The sequence below is a fragment of the Engraulis encrasicolus genome, chromosome 1, assembly GCF_034702125.1.
Source record: "Engraulis encrasicolus isolate BLACKSEA-1 chromosome 1, IST_EnEncr_1.0, whole genome shotgun sequence".
NCBI classification, from domain to species: Eukaryota; Metazoa; Chordata; class Actinopteri; order Clupeiformes; family Engraulidae; genus Engraulis; species Engraulis encrasicolus.
Window position 1 is genome coordinate 7958449 of NC_085857.1, and position 15872 is coordinate 7974320.

Consider the following 15872-nt stretch of genomic DNA (forward strand, 5'->3'; position numbering starts at 1 on the left):
CCTCCTGCTCCCACCTCAGCCCATTAAAAAATGTCCCTAACAGACCATGTCCAACCTGACTCCCATCAACTCCCCTATTATTACTAGTGATGAGCAACTTGGATTCATCAGTGACAATCCAGTGCCACGTATTCCAAATTCCAACGAAACCTGATTTCACCCGCGTCCAACTCAACAGACTAGCATCACTCAAAGGAGTATTTATTTTACAGCAGTGCGTTCCGCGTTGAGGTGCGACGCCTTTGCATGTAAAGTCATGGTCCGTCCTCAGCGCCACAGGAAAGCACTTTTGTCATGTGACCAGGTTCGCATAGCTTTCCCGTCGTGTAGGTAGATTTCTGTTGCAGTGACGAATTTCTGTTGCTTCCCAGGTGAAAAAGTGGTTCAATTTAGTACAATAAAAGCACGACTGAAGTGTACTTAGCATGTTAAAAGCGCACTCACACTTTTTGTGCTAAGAAAAAGTATGTTTACAATATGCTTATTTAAAGTGTACTTAAAATTAGATGTAATTAAGTTGCTCTCAAAGAAAGTACACTTTGCGAACCATACATAAAGTGCACTTAGAAGATGTTTGGCTAAAGTGTATTTAGAGGAATATACTAATAGTGTTCTAATAGTGAACTTACTAAAAGTGTATTTTTTAATAACATATTGCAATTGCACTTTTTTTAAATGCACTTTGATTATACTTCACCCAAGTGACTTCGAAGTGTGATTTTCTATAGTGCGCTTTAAAGTAAATCACTTTAACATATTGGAAGTATACTTTTTCTAAGTGCACCATGATTATGCTTCATCCAAATATATTCAAAGTGTGCTTACACAAAGTGCATTTACCCATCATGCATCATCATGCATGTACCATCATGCAATGCACTTCTTGGAGCTAAATTTCTCAAACAGAAATTTACCTCTAAGGAATATCTTTGGTTTGCATGAAAATATTACTCATTGTTATATTCTGCATTTATTGTAGGAGTTTTAACATTTTAAAGTGGTACACAAAAAATGGCCATGTTCCCACCGTCATTATGATGGTCACGTATATGTTCTGGTATATATAGACTCACACTTCCCATGATATCATGGTGAGAGGTAAGTTGGAACTAGTTGTTCAAACAAAGAATCAAGGGTCACCATTCATGATCAATTCAAATGATCAACTACAGGGAGGTGGAACAAGAATGAAATAAAGTGAAATGTGTATCTGAAATCTCTGTAACAATGCAATGATTGTAAATATCCGTCGTGCTAGGCATGCATACTGTATCACTACTGTGACATGTGGCTGTGTGTAATGTACAAGCTCTGAGAGCCAGCATGGATTGTAGTATTACATTTATATTATTCGTTGTACTTGGGAGTGTACTGTAAATATACTTCAAGCATACCTGTTATATATTTACAATACTTAATATGATATACTTTTTACATACTTAAAATGTTCCAATGTAGTCCAAAGAAGCATGAAGTTAATATACTTTTATTGTACTGCTAGTAACAATAAAATGTTATAGAAGTGTACTCAAGCACACTATTAATGCCATACGAATGCATGACAAGCGTGTTTGGAGCATACTTTCAAAAGTATGCTTGTAGTGCACTTAAAGTTGTCCAAAAGCGGTGCCAATTTAGCATCCTCAGTGTGCTGCAAGTGTGCTGAAGTACTGCTTTAGTAGTGCTTCAGCGCACTAATAGTGCAATGAAGCGCACTTTAAATCGCCGAAAATAGTACACTTTGTACTAAGTACGGTCAAAAAAAGTACACTTTAAGTATATGGGTTTTTCACCTGGGTTAACAGGAAAATGCTCTGCTGTGCCCTGACCAAACCATGCCTAGCCCTAACCTGTCAGTAAAGCAATGTTTCTGTCGCTTTACTTTTGCCAAGAACGATGAAACAAGCAATGATGCCTTGTTGAACTCGACCAGGTGATTGACTGGTTGTATGACCCACCTGGTTGAACTGGACAGGTCAAACCAGGTCCTTTGGAATACGTGGCACCGGATCCTTCTGACAAATGAATCCAGTTTGCCCGTTACGTTAGTGATTATTTACCATGATGACCAACTCCCCACCCTGTCCTGTTCCGTTTGGTCTCCATGTCTCCTCCTTGGTCTCGGCTGTCAAGCCTTCATCAGGGGTGCCCCTTTCTTTGTTCTTAGTACCACGCACTGATAAAGGCTCGACAGCCGAAATGCGTTTGCTTTTTGGACATGGTGGTAATATAAATAAATAATGAGACGCAGTTTGTGAGTGCAGATTTTTCTTCCTTAAGTTGATACATTTTATCGCGCACCCAAAGACTTTAGTTTTTCCAAGAAGTTGAGCGCGTCCTTTGCCAAAACTTGAATCCTCCTTGGTCTCACCTCCTCCCTCTGCAGATATGAATCTGGATGACGTCAGGGAGTACGAGGCTCAAATGCATGAGAAAACCAACATTAAAGTTTGCCTCGAACAACAACAGCAACAGCAACAACAACAACAACAACAACAACAACAACAACAACAACAACATTCCACCAATTCACCTCCTCCATCCCCCGACGCCATAGAGATCCATGACAAAGCCAGCGTATGTGCTGTTTGTTTGTTTGTTTGTTTGTTTGTCTGCCTGTTTGCTTTCTTTGTGATTTTTTTGGCCTGTAACAATGAGGGTTTGGTGTGAGTGAATGTGTTTTGGTTGCCTGTTCTTCTCCATCGTTGACATCGAGGTCCATGTCAGTCAGACCATCCCTTCACAAACTCAAACTTGCATTCACTCACTCACTCACTCACTCACTCACTCTCGCATCTGCCATCAACCTCAACATATCCGCTCACCCCCAAGTCACAAATCCACAACAACCGTAAAGATCTTTGATCTCAAGACAGCTCCCTTACTGTACAGCATAGACATGCAGTATGCCCACGGGCCCCGTTTCAGTGGGAGAAATGACCCAGAGTTTTGACTCGCGCCTCGATCTTGCAGGTCAGGTGATTAGGTAGTTTATGGAATTAAAAAAACTCCATGGATGGCCATGATTAGGGTTTCCAACGCCCTGGGGAAAAATAAGGGACACCTCATTTGCACGTACCCTAACGGTCTGGGGTCCTCCCCCAAAAGATGTTTCCTACATTTTAACCAATTCTATGGAGAATAATGGGAAATCTAATTGTATTGAGTGGAGATGCAAAATGCACACCAGAAACAGAGGTGCTGGCAACCAGTAAAACACTTGCAGGAGGAGAGAAGTGCTGCACACTCTCGAGTTGAATAAACAAGTTTTTAATGTTTCGGCCTGTCGGCCTTCCTCAGGTCACGTTGTCACGTTAAAAACTTGTTTATGCAACTCGGGAGTGTGCGGCACTTCTCTCCTCCTGCAAATCCAATCTTATTCCCATTTATGACATTGACATTTTGAAAACTAGTGTTGTTTATCACGCCAATGCAGACAAAATGCGTCCGGTGTCAGCTCAATAGTACCCATACTTTTGTTTCTGAATACGGGACCATATTTGAAGGGACGGCGGGCAACCCTACCCATGGAAGACTAGGCCTACTTGTACGTTGCTGCCTCTTGGCCAGGACTTCCTGACCTGGCGACGCCATCCTATGTACTCCACCCAAAGATTTTGGCTCCGCACATCGTCTGGCAAAAGCCTCAAGCTCGGTTCTCTCAGTGTTTAGCCAATCAGCAAACAGTTGAGAGCGGTGACGCAGAACTCACCTGCGAAGTCCGTTACTGATTGGTTAAGGTAACACTATTCACACTTTTGTTTTGTTATTTGTATGCTTTTGCGACGCTATATTGTAACAGTCATGCTAATAAAGCACAATATGGGTTTTAATTTGAATTCGGACCTCCAATTAATTTAAATGGCAGAGTAAGATCAGACCATCTCCCACCCTCCAGAGCCGGGTTCCTCTTGGCTTTTGCCAGACTGTTTGACGGAGTCAACAGTCACTTTCGCCCAGGCTAAGGACTTCCTGGAAGCAGAGTCACTGTGGCTCAATAGGCTCTTTTCCACAGTTCGACACAGCGCGACCCGGCAGCTAATTTTTGCTTTTCTATTGGGCACGTCACAGCTCAATTGTAAAGCAAAAAGTGGCTGCCGAGTCGCGCTGTGTCGAGATTTTGGCGTACCAGAAAAAAACGGCCGTGGAAGAGAGCCTAATGGGCCCTTTCCTAGTTAAATAAAGGTTACATAAACAGTAAAACCTGTACCTATACATGTACTTGTACTTCATAATTGCCATTCTAGTGTATTTTCCAGGCGGTAATCCTTCTTAATATCAAGGCTCTTATGCCACAGGATCTATCACATGCAGGCAGAGAGCGGTAGTCATGGTAACACCTGACAGACACGCAAGTGGCCAAGTTTAGCTCTCCTCTGGTCGGAAAGTCACTAATTGTGTGTGTGGCATGTGATGTACTGTGCTGCACTCTGCAGTGACCCGCCCTCTGGACAATATGCAGGGGGGCCAACCAGGGCATTTCCCCTGTGCCCAGGGCCCTTCCATATTGGTAGTGGGGGCCCTATTATGACCTTGGTAGTCTGTCTAGGGGGTATTAGAGTCTTGCCTTGGGGCCTTGGGTGCAATTCTTCCGCCACTGACAATACGGTTCCCCATCTCATTAGCAGTGCAAGAGTGAAGCAGACATGAATTAAAGACTGTGTAGAGTAGAGTAGAGTAGAGTAGAGTAGAGTAGAGTAGAGAGTAGAGTAGAGTGCTTTTATTGTCACTATATAAATACAGTGAGATTCTGTGTGGAAGCAACTCACAAATGCCCACAAAATAAAATATATATTAACAGTATAATAAATAATATATAAAAGTCCATATGCATCTCACAGTATAGAGAGTCCTGAAGTATTGAGGTGGGTTGTTTAAAAAAAAAAAAAAAAAAATCTTAACTGATGTCAAATAGCGTGTGCCTAAACTGTGGAAATGAGTTGTTCTTATTGCCGTCACATTATAGTCTCTCTACTCCTCTATAGAGGATTTTGTCTTATTTAGCTTTATCTCAAAACACCCAATGCAGCCAATAGCGTGCCGTTTCCAGCTCCATTCCAGATCCAGGGCAGTCATGGGTGAGCGGTTAGGGCGTCAGACTTGCATCCCAGAGGTTGCCGGTTCGACTCCCGACCCTCCAGGTTGGTGGGGGGAGTAATCAACCAGTGCTCTCCCCCATCCTCCTCCATGACTGAGGTACCCTGAGCATGGTACCGTCCCACCGCACTGCTCCCCATGGGGCGCCACTGAGGGCTGCCCCCTTGCACGGGTGAGGCATAAAATGCAATTTCGTTGTGTGCAGTGTGCTGTGGAGTGCTGTGTCACAATGACAATGGGAATTGGAGTTTCCCAATGGGCTTTCACGCTTTCTTTCGCTTTCATTTAAGGTGTTGCAGGTCAACTTCACAAGACCCCATGAGATGAAAGCTTTAGAATGTCTTGCAAGTGTAACGGTTTTAAAAAATTCTTCATAACTATTTCGTTATTTTTTCATCTATTTTTTTTTTCTTCTTCCTTTTTGGTTTTATCAAAGTGTTTCTCTGTGTCTGTATCTGGGTGATCTGCGTTCTTTAGAAGCAGACCTGAAGGTAGCACAACCACAGCTAATAGCTGTATTTTGTGAAGTTGGTACATTTATTAATTGTACAGCATGTTTCAATCACTTGGAATGGATGTTTCTGTATAATCCAGCTAGAATTACAGTATACTAATTTAATCCCTACATTTTTAATATGATGTGGTTGAACCACCTGACTTCTGCTGCTAAAACCATCTTTGACCCTTCCAAAAGTCAAAACAAGGTGTGGAGAGGCAGCTTTTAGCTTCTATGCTGCAAACCTTTGGAACCAGCTTCCAGATGACGTAAAAAATGCACCCACTATTGATAGCTTTAAATCTAGACTCAAGACGAAGCTGTTCTCAGATGATTTACCATCTTAAATTATATGTTTTCATCTATTATTTTGCCATATGTTTTATCTTAATGTTTTAATTTTCTTTGACTCTAATTTCTTTCTTTCTTTCTTGTTTCCTTTCTTTTGCATTTGCTTTATGCACATTGAGTTGCACCTGTGTATGAAATGCGCTATGCAAATAAACTTGCCTTGCCTTCTCTGTTCCGTTCAGACATGACGATGGATGAGGTGAGAGAGTTCGAGCGCACCATCCAGGCGGAGACCAACCAGATCATCGGGGTCTTCCCTCCGTCCATCTCCATCGGCGAGACGCCCCTGTCCTCCCTGGCCCCCCCGACGGGCCCCGCCAGCGCCCCCTCCACCCCGCTCTGCACCGACGCCCCCTCGGAGTTCCTCTCCGTCCCCAAGGACCGACCGCGCAAGAAGTCCGCCCCCGAGACCATCACCCTGCCCCTGCCCCTCCCCCAGCCGGGCTCCTCCTCCTCCTCCTCCGTCCTCCTCCAGGGTTCTGGTGGTGCTGGTGGTGCTAGCTCCTCCTTAGCTCCTATCGCTATCGCTACCACAGCGGCTCCGCTAACCCCTGGCCCCGCCACCGCACCCATCCTCAACCACGCACCCTGGAACTCGGACGACGCCATCGAGTGATGTGGCCATGTCCTGCAACACACACACACACACACACACATACACACACACACACACACACACACACACACACACACACACACACACACACACACACATACACACACACACACTGCTTATGCCGCCACACTCATACCTCTGCCTGAAACCCACCCACCCCCACTGATTCAAGTGTACACACACACACGCACACACGCAACCACTCACATTTATACTGTCTCCATGTATGTCTCTTTCTCTCCGTATGTTTTACATGGCCCAGCTATATCCCTCTGCAGCCAGTTCTCCTAAGGCCCATGCCCCCTCTTTACACGAAATCTCACAGTTGCTACTGTAGTTCAGACCCACATCACATTCAAAAGACCACCCAAACCCATTAAGACCGACGAACGGGTTAATTTTTTTTTGCATTTTAATACAAAAGTGCCCGGGCCCTATTTCCCCCAAGGTCCAGTCCTGCCCATTAATATTTCATTCCATTTTTGACACAACTCGGCCTAACATCGTGCAGCACATTCAGTGTAGCTCTTGCCTTACACAAGCCCCCAGTAGCTGAAAGGGTGACAAACAAACAACCAATACGTCCTTCTTCTTCTCTGCCAAAATTAAGAGAATATCTACTCGTTTCAGTTACGTGCATGTGTGCGGGCGTGTGCGTGGCAGTCCTTCCGCTCGTGTGTGTGTTCTTGTGTCCAGCAGAGTCATGGAATTCAGAGTTGTGACAACCGGGGTACAGGAAGTCGGCTGGTGGCGTGATTCCCCTTCCTGGAACTATTTCGGAACTATGTCAATGGGCATCTGTGTGTTAAAGGCTCCATGAGCCGCCATCTTTGTTTAAATATGGAACACAGCGGTCAATTGCTGTTTACATGAGACATTTAATTCGGAATTAACTCACGTTAATTCTGAATAAAGCTTTATTCCGCTTTGAAAATGTCATGTAAGCACTTCTTAATTCGGAATTAAATGAAAGATCAAAGGAAACTCGACGGAACTATTTAATTCCGGATTATTAATTCGGAATTAAAACAGTCATGTAAACGTAGCAATTGGTATTAGCCTAACTCTTACTTCTATGGCTCTGGTTGTGTCGGTCAGTCTGCCTGTTGCAGCGTTTACATCAGGCACACCGTGTCCTTCCTCTCCTCCGTCCACAGACCTTGACAACAGCAGATACAGCTATATCCTGTTAACAGAAGTCGACACACTGGCTTCAGAAATTTGTAGTCTTGCCTGGCTGCCGTGTATTTTTTTCCCTGCCAGTTTGATTCCCATTGATCATTATTTCCTATTTTTTTTGTCTTCAGTAGGTGCCTGAAGGGTGAACGCAACATCTAGTGTTAGTCTTTATCTTTGAAGCCCTTCTAGCGATTAGTGAATTCCTCTGGGGATTCTTTCCCTTGACCACTAGGTCATTACTGCAACATAATGAGTCAAGTCACCTGTCTGAAGGACTACATGTCATGGCAGTTCTTTGACTTTCTTAAGCCAGTATGCCCACCTCTGCCAATTATTAACGATGTTTGTTGTGTCGTATTTCCCAGGAGTTTAGTTAGTTAGCTAGACGAGTCTCTCCAGTGTACAGCCATACAAACCCCCGTGGCCTAAGTCTAGCTGCAGAGCTGAGTGTAGATATTTTTAGCAACACTGAGCTGATCTGCTACTGTATGAAATGCCACCGCCGCGGCAGGCAGGTGTTGCTATGCTACAGCACATCAGCTTCATTCGGGAAGAACTGAAAACAGAAACCTTTCGACCAATCAGAGAAAGAGAGTGAAAAGATGTTTCTCAGGTCGCCGACTCCTTTTTGATAACACACACAACCAGTGGCAGAACAATTAGACATAGGGCCCCAGGGCAAGACACTTATAGGGCCCCCCATACGGCCTGCCCTGGTCACCTTAGGGCCCCCACTACCAACACAGGAGGGCCCAGGGGCAAATGCCCTGCTTGCCATCCCTATATCCCCGCCCCTGCACACAACACAGGTCAGGAGACACACACAACACGCTGACTTCCTATCCACTGCTTTTTGCTGACTGTCTACCTTGTAGTATAGCTCTTGATAATAACTCAACCAAGTTTACACACCAGTATTGCCACGTTGGGAGATTCATAAACATTAGGCTCGTTCGTGACGACGCAGTAAGATTTTTGCTAGGCAGTGGGCATGCGCACTTTGCCAGTTTGATGCATTCTGGTTAGAATTTTCTAACCACAATGCATCAAACTGGCAAAGTGCGCATGCCCACTGCCTAGCAAAAATCTTACTGCGTCGTCACGAACGAGCCTAATGTTTGGATAGGAGGAGTTTAAAGGAGATGTAGTTAACTGTATATGAAAAAAATGAATGATGAAAAAAAACAAGGCTTTGACTTTTGATAACACGCTGGTGTTGCTATCAATGTGCAGCAGTGTGCAAATATCTTATGTGTTGGTTGCACCAACCATAGATCTGTATAGAAGACTTTTAGAGGTATAGGCTGTAGATCTATGGCACCAGCAGCCGGTGTGTTGGTGGGCAGTGTTGCCAGATTGGGCGGTTTCCTGTCCAATTGGGCTGCTTAGGATGGCTGTGTGCGGGTAAAAATGGTATTTAGCAGAAAAACCCGCCCAATTTTTTTGTGCCTCTAGGCGGGTTTTGAGCATTTTTTGGGCTGGAAATCATCAGCCTCATCTGGCAACCCTTTTGGTGGGTGGCTGCAGAGCCTTCAGCAGTAGACATGGCATATACCGGTACTTATAGCCATAGCTGTCTGTGGAAACTCACCGCGTGCTTTCACCACCATTGCACTGAACATCTTAATAGAAAACGGCATGAAGTCTTATTAAGGTTTATAAGGTCCGTCCTCAACCTGGATAAATTCAATATGTCTTGTGACGTCTGCTGACATTTAAACTGATCTGCCAATCAAAATGCACGTCTTTAAAAAGTGCAGTGGAGTTTTTCAGTTGATGTCTCTGTCTGTTCACATAACAAAAAATAGTGTAATGGACACAGGCCGGCAAACCTGACTGACCAGCAGTTTGAGGAGTGCTGCCCTCCAAAACAACAACATGCCTTACTTATTACGCGATTGGCTCGGGGAAAATCAACTACATGCTTCGTGGTGCCGCTACGATATAGCCTCATTTTTCGTAGTTGGGCAATGCGCGCTGTCGTCGAGAGTGGGTGAGAGAGAGGGCGAGAGAGAGCGAGTGAGAGAGAGAGACCACCCGAGCAGCGTGCATTCAGGGAGAGGAGCGCTGTCGTTGTGTCAGCTTCATGCCATGTCTCCCTTCCTCCAACATTGTCCCTAACCTTAACCCTAAACGTAATCCTAAACTTAACCGTAACTCACTTGTTTGAAATGTTTCATTATCGTCGTTTCCAGTTAGCCTTCACTCACGCTTGATTGTTGACGTCCGTCCGCATTATTCTTCCCCCCAGAACCAAACTACCCCAATTGTCAGTTCCCCCTTTCGTCACCCAACCACGAGAAACGAGGCTATTCGTAAAGGCACCACGAGGCTTAAAGTTGATTTTTTTCAGTTTTTTTCTCGTAAAGACTTCACGAATGGCCCGAGTTACGGTTGGTGAGTGATACCACTTAACCGTCCAGATGCACAAACATTTTTATGGCATAATGAACAGTGGGGAGGGAGTGAGTGGGTCCCTTATTTTGAAATGAAACATCCGTCGTGCCAACTCTTTCCTGTTAGCCATAGGGGACAGATAGGAAGGGGATTCGCTTCAATGTGGGACTGTATGGGGAGATCCTTTTTTTGCACTTGTATGGAAGTTAACTTTGATAAGCTGCTGTTTGTCATGGAAATGTACAAACGAGTTTGAAAAGCTGGGTAGGGTACTATATAGGGAGGGTGGGAGTTTAATCGCCGCATGGAATGTTCTCCAGCATATATACCATACGAACAGGAGTATATAGGAGCATCGAGGCAGAATAGCTGGTGGAAGACTTGAATGTGAATCAATAGGTTGCGTAGTTAGGTAACACTTTACTTGGCGCTGGTGTCATAAGCATGTCATTACAGTTTCATAACAAAGTTTATCTGGCCCAGTGAGAACAGTCGGCCCGATTCTGGCTTTGTCCGCGGCCCAATAATGGTCCTATTACCGTATGCCGACAGTGTCGGCTCAGTGTTGGCTCAGTTACTGCATGAGACTGACCGTTATTTTCTGTGTCGGCTGAGTGTTGGCTCGGTTACTGCATGAAGTGACAGTTATTTTCAGTGTTCTATGAAGTGTTGGCTGAGTCACGGTAACCAGTGTTCCAGCCGAGCCGACACTCAGCCGACAGTGCCAACATTCCGCCAAGATCGGGCCGACTGTTCTTAACGGTTCTTGCTACCTGGGAGTGTCATGGCACAGTTCTGGCACGTGTGATAAACATTATGTCCACCACCAAATGTCACTTAAGGCCAACAGTCATAAAATGTTTATGACATGGACATAATGGTTATGACTTATCTATGACTGTGTCATGACACTATTATGACACTGTAATGACATGCATATGACACCGGCGTCAAGTTAAGTGTTACCCATAGTTATTTGCCATAAGATAAAGAGTCTCCAATCAAAAAAAATCTGAGCATGCTCTGAGAAAAATAAAAAATAAGACTGTCCACCCAGTGCCTCTGCATGTGACAAAAAGTGTATCCTGTAGTCTGTATACCAAAATACAAAAACAGTATTTATCAAAAATGACAATTTTGAAGGAATAATCTTCTGTCTTCTGTCCCATGCTTTTCATTTTGCCGCAAGTCGAGTTATAGACGTCTTTTTCGATTTTGACATATCAGATCATTTGATCAACTTGTCTATTTTAGCTTAACATGTGCTTTTGATGAAATACTAGAATGTACATCTGAGCACAAGCAAGTCCATGAAGTTGTGGGTATATTGCGGAGGAATGGATATTTCGTTTTTTGGCAATCACTGTTCTGTAAAGTTTTTTTCATTTTATTATCTGCTTTCTCTAAAATGTAAGACACATTAGATATGTGTTAATGAGTCGACTGACTAAGTGCACTCTGGATTCCAAAAAAATCAGGTGACAACTTTCTTGTATGCTGGTAGTTTTCATTTGTCCTTTTTCCGAACATAATTGAACCTCAATTATTATGAAACTAACACGTCACACTTTTAGATGTTAAAGGGAAAAGTCCTGAACATAATTTGCTCACTGACCAAACTATCCCCCCGAAAATCCAAGTACACATTTTACTCCCTTAAAAATAAGCCATGTTTGTGATAGTTCCTCAAAGAACCCTTAGTTGGTTTGTGGGAAACCCCAAAGGTTCTTTGTAGAACCTAAAAGTTCTTGGCAGAGGGCCCAAGGACCTCGGAGAGCCCTTTTGTCATTCTTCCACAGTGGCAATCATGGGATGGATCTCAAAATGGTGCACTTCTGCACTTCGGGCACTATGTTTCAGTGCGTAACTAATACGGCATGCGCACTGAAACATAAACACTAAAGTGCACAAGTGCACCGTTTGAGATTCAGCCATAGACTTCCTCAAAGAACCTTTTAGGGGTTCACTGTGGAGGAACTCTATGAGGAACCTTTTAGAAAATCTTGGTATTCCTCCAAGCACCTGGGTTTATCAGAGAACCTTTTAAGGGTTCACCTAATATGGCCACTGAGGGTTCTTGTTGTAATTGTAAGGTTGTGTCATTAGTTTTGACGAGCCTATATATATATATATATACAGCCTGTCCAAATGCCCTTTACCCTCAGCCTGGTAAACCAGCGCCACCCGCTGGACGCTGAATTTTTTTCAGCTGCGAGTGGGTCTGGCCTCGGATCTGAGAACGTTTTCAACACTGTGCCCTGAGTCTGGCAAACCCAGTCACAACACCGAGATTTGTTTTGAATCAGAGCGGGCAGGGTTTTGAGGGAGTGACGACGAATCTCGCAACAGCGTTGGGAAATCACATCAACGGCAAAGATCGCCGATTGGTCAGCGCGCCGGCACGGTTTGAAAAAACAACAGGTTGTTCTCATCAACAATCTTTGGAGGTATCGTTCATCGGGGCCAGACTAAATTACTCCGGTCTCACATTTAGGCTGGTTTATCAGGCTACTGTACCCTCAGTATTTGTCCTGTTGCAGGAGGATATCGTTCTCCTGATGGGATGTTTTTGCGATTATCCACAACCCAGCCTGAGCCTTTCTAGCTTTTGTTGAAGCATTAATTTTACCAAATGAGTAAATTTGTTTCTTTCCAAGCAGGTGGGCTGACTCATGAATTATATACAATGCGTAGAAATGTGTAAATAGCCTTTGTACAGATAATCTCTGATTTTAGACTTCTTATGATTTATGTAAAGAGTTCAGTTAAAGGTTATGTCAAGTCAGGCCAGCAGGTACAGCACATCTTGTATCCGATGGATGACCTCTGACACTTTGAATTATTCCAGTTTCGTACCACTTGCTGTAAAATAATCAGTTCAGTTCAGACATATCGATTTTTGCTAGTTATGCATTTGCTTTAAACAGCGTTTTGTTTTGTTTTGTTTTCTAGTCTTTTGAGTAGCTGCTACAGTATTTAGTTTTCTTGCTCCTCCATGATGTATTTTGGGTTCTTTCTTCTCCAAAATTAAATGGTCCTAGGACATGTTTTTGTTACATATACAAATGCAAAACATGAAGTTTTTCTTTTTTCTTTTTAAGTTGTTTTGTTCCAGTGGTGGCATTGATGTTTTTGTTTCTTTAACCTGGAGATGGACTACCCCCACCTCTCTTTCCTCTTCCTCTTCTTCTTATGGTCAGACACTTGAGTATCAGTTGCGTTGTGCTTAAATGCGTCATGGTTGTTGATTTTCTATGATATCAGAACCCATGTGCCCCCTCTGTAGGACCAAGCCTTTCTGTCACTTTAATTGCAGGTGGTAAACATGCTGTTTCTATTGTTTTGTTTTGTTTGTTTATTTTCTCGCTGTAAGTGCCATCCTCTCTCGGCTGCTGAAAATTGCTCTGGGTTCTTCCACTCTGGTAAATTTTTTATTGCCCTTGGAAATATTCTTTTTGTTTTTTTTTTGTTATTGCTGATGTTTTTAGTTGTATTTTTTTTCTTTAATCTTGTAGCAAATAAAGTTTACTTGCTATATAAAACATATGTCCCATGTGTTCTGTGTAGTATGCCTGTCTACATTCATGAGCAATGAGTTGGGAGAGACTAGTCAAGTCAAGTCAGGTGTACTATATTGTCAAACATTTATGTAATAGGGATAACACAGAAGTTTGAAATTGCGTTTGACCAGTCTCCAATGTGCAGTTTAACTAAAAAATGTAAGCGACAATTGACAATTAACAATTAATCTCTCTCTCTCTCACACACACACACACACACACACACACACACACACACACACACACACACACACACACACACACACACACACACACACACACACACACACAACTAACCTACTCATACATGAATTTACAATTCTTTGACACATTTATTCACAACATACACACATACAGTGAGTCCAATATGTATTTGATCCCTTGCTGATTTTGTTGGTTTGCCTACTAACAAAGACATGATCAGTCAATAAATGTTATGATAATATGCATTCTAATATGGAGAGACAGAATATCAAAAAGAAAATCCAGAAATTAACTTAAGAGAATATATATTAATTTATTTCCATTTCATCGAGCAAAATAAGTATTTGATCCCCTGCCAGCTGATTACAGTTCCGGGCCCACAGACCAGATGGGCACTTCCGATCAACTTGTCATCTGAATGAAAGACACCTGTACATACTAACATGCATAAAAGACACATGTAATCAGCAGAATCAGTCCATAGTATGAGGGAATCAGTCACACTCCAACCTCACCATCATGGGAAAGACCAAAGAGCGGTCAAATGATATCAGGGACAAAATTTTAGACATGAACAAAGATTAAATGGGCTGCAAAGCCACAAGAAAGAGACTGGGTATTAATGACCCAGCTGTTGATGCATTTCTTCCAAAATGTGAGGAATACGAAATGACTATCCATCAGCCTGTCTGGGGTTCTATACAAGATTTGACCTTTTGTAGGGATTTGATAACCATGAGAACAGAAAGAAAGCACCCTAGACCTGTACGGGATGAACTAGGCAATGATATCAAAGGTACTGTGACCAAAATCACTGAGAAAACTACTGGTAGAACTTAATGCCACAGAGGTTTAAAATCCTGTAGTGCACACATGGTACCTCTACTTCAGAAGGAACCTGTGCAGTCCCACCTGATGTTTGCCAACGGACATCAGGCTGGTTTAGGATATGATAAGGAGGTGCTGTAGTCATATGAAACCAAAATCAAGCTGTTTGGCATTAACACAATTCAATGTGTTTTGAGAAAGAGTACTGCTGTCTATGATCCCAAGAACACCCTCCTCACCATCATGCATGAAAGTGGTATCATTATGGTTTGAGGGTGTTTGCCTGGCCAAGGCACAGGACAACTTCACATCGTCAACGAATGGATGGATGGAGACATGTAATGTGCAATCCTGAGTGCAAACGTCCTTCCCTCCACCACTATACTGAAGGGTGGACCATGTTTGAATCTCCCAACATGACAATAATACACAACATACAGTCAAAGCAACGAAGGAGTGGCTCAATAAGAAGCATATTAAAGTCGTGAAGTGGCCTAGACAGTCTCCAAATATTAACCCTATAGTAATTCTATGGAGAGAACTGAACCTCCCATTTGCCAAGCTACAGCCACAAACTATTAATGTTTTGGAGATAATCTGCAAAGAAAAATGGGCAAAAATATTTTCTACTATATGCACAAACATTGTCATCAACTAAAAGAAGCATCTGACCTCAGTGCTAGACAACTAGGGCTTTGCCACAAAGCACTTTATCTTCTTTAGCTAGAGGGGTCAAATACTTATTAGCCTAAATTAAGTACAAACAAATTAAAATATATTATTTTAAGTTATTTTCTGGAATTTCTTTTTGATATTCTGTCTCTCCATGTTTGAATACATATTATCATAAATTTATAGACTGATCACGTCTTTATTAGTGGGCAAACGGGCAAAATCAGCAAGGGATCAAATACATATTGGACTCACTGTATTTACAATACACACTCACACGCGCAGTTTTCAAACACTAGCATACTGATATAGACATGTACATTACAATGCAATAGGCCTACACACACAATACACACACACACACACACACACCTATGCAAGGTAGGTCTGACAGAGTTTCCCATGCACGACCAAATGTGCATATTTTCACCCGGGACTCACTAATTTCACGCCCTTTCGGTACTGATGTTTT

The 15872-nt window shown here is 43.0% G+C and overlaps 1 protein-coding gene across 1 annotated transcript in view; it reads left to right on the top strand.

The window, feature by feature from the left end:
- LOC134446966 (cytoplasmic phosphatidylinositol transfer protein 1-like) overlaps positions 1–8378 on the top strand; it is a 153912-nt gene extending 145534 nt beyond the window's left edge. The window contains exon 9 of the mRNA XM_063196258.1: positions 6127–8378. Within this exon, the coding sequence (XP_063052328.1) occupies positions 6127–6560 (434 nt within the window). The 3' untranslated portion in view covers positions 6561–8378. The remainder of the gene's footprint in view (positions 1–6126) is intronic.
- The last annotated feature ends 7494 nt before the right edge of the window (positions 8379–15872 follow it).